Here is a 6,730-nt window from a genome sequence, read left to right as displayed (position 1 = left end):
TTATTATTGGAAGATTTTGCAATAAAACTTTAAGGGTATGTTTGGTTGGAGGTGGAATAAGGAGGATGAAAAATAAATGAGAGAAAATGAGTTTGTATATTGTTTGGTAAGAAGAGAAATAATGGAAATTTTTTGGTAGGGCCCAGGCATTTTCTTCCCCTGGCCCACTAAAAATTCATCTCTCTAAATTAGAGAGAAAACAAGAGTGAAACTCTTGTTCTAGCAAAATGACAAATTGCCCTCAAATTTTAATTCTTCTCAAGAATCTCACTTATACCCCAGGCTCCACCCACTTCCCCCACACGGTAGTGTCTACTACACTTTTATGTCTTCCTCTTTTTGGTTTTTTTGTATCTCCTCTTCACTTTCTCAACGATAATTTACCTTCTTATTTTTTTTTTTCTTTTCTTTTCTTTTCTTTTTTCATTTTCTTTACTCTCTCTATTTTCCAGAATTTTTTTGCTGCCCAATTTTTTTTTCCACCAGCAACATGTCTCTATATATATAAAAGATAACAAAGAAAAATAATACTATAAGTTTATATATATGATGTGTTAATTTTTATATTATTTAATGAGTACAAAATAAATTATCTCTTACATAATGTAATAAGGATATAAGGGTAAATTTATATAAATCACATTTTCTATCCTCCCAATTTTCTCCTCAATGAAACAAAAGAGTTTTCCATCCCTCCCATTTTTCCACCCTTTAAACCAAACATACACACAATGAAAAACTAAATCTTTTCTATCTTCCTACATTTTCATTCTCCCACTGATTTTTTATCTTTCTACTTTTTCACTCCTCCAATCAAACAGAACCTCTCTAGGATCACAAAATGGTAGACAAATTTGAGGGTGTAGTGACTTTGGGACACCAATTTGGACAAAAGTAAGAGACATGCATACACAAACGTACATACATACCCGTGTGTATAATTAAAAAAAAAAATACAAATCTTAGCTTTCTACTGTTACAGTAAGTTATATGTCATATAAGTCATAGATATACCTTACAAAACTATATGGTTTGACACATATAAGACACAATCTAAAGAAAGCTTATGGCACGTTTGAAACATAGTATTAGACTAGAAATGGAATGATTATTATATTATAATCATCATTCAATTGTTTAGTTGCATTTTCATTACACGAAATTGTATTCATATAAAATATTTATTCTCAGTACTATCTATTTCAACAAATAATAGTTCAAAAAAAAAATTTATTACAGCCTCAAAGAAAATGTACAAAAGATAATTTTGGTTTAACTGTTTTTTCAGCCACCCCAAACACCGGAAAAAAAAAAGGGGGGAAAGAATTTTTTTTTTTTTACACCAAAACAAATGAGGCCTAAATCCTGTTTTATATATATATATATATATATATATATATATATATATATATTTTTTTTTTTTTTGAAGTTGCAATTAAAAGATTATAAGAGGATGGTTGATGAGAGAAAATAAGGAAGAGGATATCGTTAGAGAGATCCATATATACTCTATTTCATATATGTAATCTAGCACATACTTCTCAGGTTAAACCAGTTGAAGCTATATTTATTATTTATAAATAATATAAATATATTTTGATCAAATATATGTATATATATTGTCATTGGATATTATATTTAAATGTAATTTGTTTAGTAAGTCCATTATAAAATGGGCACAAAATGTGCCTAACATTGACATATGTGATTCACTTGTTAGAAACATATGTCACTGTAGGGACACGATTTTTAACGACCCGAGGATTACGTTGGGCTCGTGTGTAAAGGGCCCGAACAATACGATTTGTAGAGAGTGGGTTTAAAAAGGCTGGACCTTGGTCGTTGGGCAACGGTTTAGTCAGGATTTTCATGGAAGCCCATGTGAAGGTGGATTTGGCCTATAGTGCCAAACCTTACACGGATGGGGTTTGAAAGGTCTTTCTCCTCGGACTTAGTCCGAGGAGCGTCTCATCCTCGCCATCCTCTTTTTTCTCCTTTTCTTTTTTCCTCTCCTCCCCCTTTTATACTAGTATTTCCTTCCCGTTCTTCACATACGTGTCCGTTTCTCCTTGTTCGGGGTGGTTACTCGTCTTATCAATCCATACGTCAGAGTGGTTGGGAAAAGCTGGATAGCATGGTATGAGTATGGGTTTGTCAGGCGCTGGACTCCACATTACGGTGTTGGCAGCTTTCTCCCTTGTGCTGCTCTTGTACTGAATCTGTCCTTTTCCTCAGACGTTTTTGTGAGATGTTGGACGTGAAGTCATCCTCGGCCACATCCTTGGGCCTTCAAGGAGTTTTCATTGCGCGTCCTTGGCAGTAGGGCTCCTCGGCCTGGGCTTTGGGCCCTTAATACAAAGTGGGCTGGAACCTCAGATTTCGGGCCCCACAGTCACTATTTTATATAATTAGCTAATCTTTTGACAAAACGCACTTTACTTGTATTTGGGTAGATCTAGGATGTGTTTAATACTTTAAAAAACCTTGTTTCAAGTTCAAGTGTTAAAGTCATGCAAGTCTATCCAATAATCAAGTGAGAAAGTGCTGAATTTTAAAGCTCGATAGCTACTCGACACCTGGCTTATCTGTCGAGCTCTTTAGTTGCTTCTTATCGCAATCTCAACACCTCTCGATAGCTAGGTCGATCGATCGAGCAAATTTCTGTCCCCTCGACACCTTCTCGACACCTCCTCGATCAATCGAGAATTACGAAATTCAGATTTTCAAATCTGATTTTCGGCTCATGCTGACATATATGTGTAGGGTTTCTTTTCTCACAACCCTAGACATATATAAGACTTATTTCAGAGGCCGTCACATAAGAGAATATAATGAGAACATATGCAAAAGGTGACCAATGTCTTATTCTCTCTGAAAGAAGTTACTGCGTCTTTGTGCCTTAGGGTTTTGTAACCAAGTGCTTCTTGATCTTCATCGTTGATGAAGTGAAGAACCTTGCAGCCAACATCTTCTCAAGTTGGTGATTAAGTTGCGTACTGGGATCCACGCAATTGGTTAGTCATGTACTAGGATTTGTGCATCAAAGGGTGGCGTTCATATATTGAAGAGTTCAGAGGTTCTAAAGCGGTAGAAGATTTCTGCTGTGAGTTCATTTACGAGGATTGTAGAGTTTAGGGACAAAGGTTTTGTACTAGATCTGAAACTTCTCTTTACTATAGTGGATTGCTTTTTGGGAAGGTTTCCTCCCAGGTTTTTTACTATGAAATTAGTTTGTTTCATTGGTTTTCCTGGGTCATTATATCTTGTTTTATTTATTTTTCCACTGCATAATTTTGACATGATATTGATGTTTGTTTGTTTTAACAAGTTTTATTTATAATAAATCTAATTAACAACTTGGATTTAAAATTTGTTAATTCTATCAACCGGGATCTAAATTTCCCAACATAAAGGTTTCCGCAAAAAATTTAGCATCCACAAATAAAAGGATATATCATAATTCAATGTAGACCTTGGTGAGGTTGGGCTTAAGTTAACATAATACTCTATGTAAAAGTTTATCTTATTTGAAATCATTTTATATGGGTATTATAATAACTCAATTTAGACCATATTACCATAAGGGGATTGCTCTTTTTTTTTTTTTTCTTTTTCTTTTTTAATAAGCATCTATCTAAAAGTTATCTAAGATCATTAAGGGCATATATATAATGCCTGCAAATCAATAATTTTTATTTTCATATAATGATTGATTAAAGAAAAAACAAAAAACTTCCAAGATTTTTGATTTCTTAGCACAATGTGAAGATATACAAGAAGGCTTTTAATTTGAGGATGAATCGAAATGAGATTAAAACTTAGAACTAAGTAGCTAACGGTGTTATCGCAATCAACAAGCTGTTGTTCACTAAGATTGACAAGTTTCCCAGTTGCAATAAAAATTGGTTCCTTCGACAGCTCCAGTAGTGCTAAAAGCAACATGATCCTCATGCACCAGCAATATCAATAAAAATAGCGCACCAAAAACATATAGTCAGAAAATGTACGTGTCTCGATGCCTGAATCTGAAGTCATTTTCATTGGGTTGCTCTGACTCCTCTGAGTTTGTATAAGTGATTGTTGTAATGGACTCTTTAGTCAAAAAAATTAAGCCCAGCCCAATCAACAACGCAATGCTTGATTTTTATTTATTTTTATATCTTTTTCCCAAAATGTTTAACAAAGGCATGGCGTAAATTTCTAACCAGAGATGGCTTAAAAATATATATAAAGACATTAAAGTGAGTTAAACCAAAAAAAGACATTATTCAACTAAAAGGATCCTCTCAGAACTTCATGCCTTGGCTAACTATCTAGCCACAAACTTATGAATAGAACTCACCTTTAATAACCTGCTTGCAAGAGAAGGGTACCCAAAAGCTTATAAATACATGATTAAACTAACACTTAATCCATGTGGGACACTAAGATCGTAACAAAGTTGTACTCAAGGCACTAATAGATGAGGAGGCTAATAGATGTAAAATTTTTACCGTGGTATTACCATGCATTAGGGGTTATTCAAGAAATATTAGGATTGTAGGCAAGGAACTCGAATTGTTGATACCTATACAGAGGATTTGATTAGCTCTCGACTCACAAATACTTAATGGAGACAAAATCATAGCAAATTTCTAGATTTATCCACGCATTGTGTATAGCAAATCACTATGACTAATGTTGTCAATCTGTCCAGAAATGTTGAATCACAACAAAATATATGTGGATGAACTGCACTTATATAAATTCTTATTACAACTTAATTATGAACTTCGTTAAATTTGAATCAGAAAAGGAATTACAATTAAAAAAAAAATTCAATACACGCGAGAATTCTTTAAACTTACATACTCAGCAAAATGACTTACAAGTACTCTTCTAATTTTAAGGCTAATTATTACTTCACCTTCAACAGCGCACACACCCTTTCAGATTCAATAGTGTAAACATGTGAACACTGTTGGAGGTAAAGTAATCAAAGCCTTAATTTCTATCAAAGTAAAGCACTGATAATCCAATTTATTAATGATTTATTTTCATACACAAACTTACATACGTATCATGAACCAATTCTATTTTACTTATCTTGGGCATCAAAAAAAAAAATACATCCAAAGAATTTAAAGAGAGAGTAAAATGCTAGGATTTAGAGAAGCAAATGCAAGAAATTCAGGATCATTCTCCAATATTGCCATTTCTTTCTCATCCATGGTCACCCATGCCTCAATCCCAATACCGCATGGGGTTTCACTGAACATTATTAAATTTCTGAATGCAGAACCAACTTTCCCCATGATACCAATCCAAAATGGCTTCCCCCAACCAAAATCAAGATCGTTAAAAAATCTAAGCCAGCATGTAAACGCCCAAACATCTGGTTTTATTTCTGCAGAAAACATTTCTTCTAACTGGTCAAAGTAATCAGAGAAAGCCAAATACCCTTCATTTCCTTGCAAATTTTTCTCAAAATCGGTATCAAACCCTGCGATGGCGGCGTTTACAAGGTCCACCAATTCATGCAACTCTCTCTCTTCCATAGTCAAATCAACTGCTGCAGGTGCCCACCAAAATATATTTCCAATAGAAGCATCTGACAAGCGAGGCTTCATTCGTGCCCTTAAGTTCACCGCTTGGACCAGCATGGCCATGGATGTCTTTTTCAAACCTGCTGATATGCCCTTAGAAGCTGCCATGCAATGTTTCCAAATGAAACAAGTTAGTGCCTCAATGCGTGTAGGTTTAGGAACTAATTCACTTTTTGCTTTGGCTCTCAGGGTGGCTATTGCTTTGTCATGGAACACAAACCTTCTTGTAACATAATCACCTTCTTTGAACCATAAGTTATCCATTGTATCTATATACTTTTGAGGAAGTGAATCTCTAGGTGGAAACATGGTTGATCCCTCTGAGAAATTTGGATGTATAACTTTTTCCGACGACCCAGTAAAAGTGGCAGCCCAAGAATGAAGGAAAGCACTCGATGTTGTTGCATCTCCAATCTTATGTGAGCAGCTCAACCCGATTGCTATTCCACTACAAACAAAGATGTTCAGTTGAATAGCTACTTGAGCTATAGTAGTATCTGTTTCCTTGCAAAAGGCACGATACGGAACGAATAGGGCCAGTAAGTCTGTTTCTTGGTGCTTAAGGAACTCAGACATGGAACAATTAACACGAGCTTCCGAAAAGGGAACACCTGTGTCGAAATCATGGATAAAAAATTGTTTTTTATGCTCCCAGAAAATGGATAAAAGATATTGAGGGTATCTGAAAGGGATTTTTTGAGCTGTGCAATAATTTGGGACATGTCGAGATTAAGATTAGTACTCATGGGGTAGAAGAAGACTGTGGGAACGTAAGTTGCAGGAGTGACCTGATCAAAGAGGGTGAGTTTGTATGGTTTCAGATGGTGCAATGTTGGTGAAGATGGTTTGATTGTTTCCTTTGAAATGATAGTGACCTCAACCTTCACCATTTTGCCGCACGAATTGCTTTGCCTTAGTAGTCTCGATAGTGAAATATCTCTCTCTTTTTTCGGCCAAAGACCTTGCCGGTGGTACTAGCTGTGTTTACTGAATGGTTTCCTGTTATAATTTATAAGCATCTTGTGGCTACTGGCTTGTGTGACTGTGATGATGGCATCCAGACATTTTATTCGTTTATGTACTGGTTGGATATGATCATTACTCTTCTTTTTTTACCCTTAGCATTTAATTAAGATTTTCCTCCC

The 6,730-nt window shown here is 35.1% G+C and overlaps 1 protein-coding gene across 1 annotated transcript; it reads right to left on the bottom strand.

Moving 5' to 3' along the window:
* Window positions 1-5,120: 5,120 nt before the first annotated feature.
* LOC115957082 (stemmadenine O-acetyltransferase-like) lies at window positions 5,121-6,475 on the bottom strand. The gene is made up of 2 exons (XM_031075319.1): window positions 6,328-6,475; window positions 5,121-6,196 (listed from the first exon to the last, which is right to left on the bottom strand). Exons 1-2 carry the CDS (start codon window positions 6,473-6,475, stop codon window positions 5,121-5,123), a joined length of 1,224 nt encoding a protein of 407 aa, XP_030931179.1.
* Window positions 6,476-6,730: the final 255 nt, after the last annotated feature.

The sequence above is a fragment of the Quercus lobata genome, chromosome 8 (assembly GCF_001633185.2).
Source record: "Quercus lobata isolate SW786 chromosome 8, ValleyOak3.0 Primary Assembly, whole genome shotgun sequence".
NCBI classification, from domain to species: Eukaryota; Viridiplantae; Streptophyta; class Magnoliopsida; order Fagales; family Fagaceae; genus Quercus; species Quercus lobata.
This window is presented reverse-complemented; position numbering and strand designations above follow the sequence as displayed.

What these genes read in the sequence shown, in the direction of transcription:
- LOC115957082 (XM_031075319.1), bottom strand. Translation starts at nt 6,475, where the DNA reads ATGGTGAAGGTTGAGGTCACTATCATTTCAAAGGAAACAATCAAACCA. An exon ending in AGTCTTCTTCTACCCCATGA is followed by an intron (nt 6,197 to 6,327) that starts GTACTAATCTTA and finishes ATTTCGACACAG; the next exon opens with GTGTTCCCTTTTCGGAAGCT.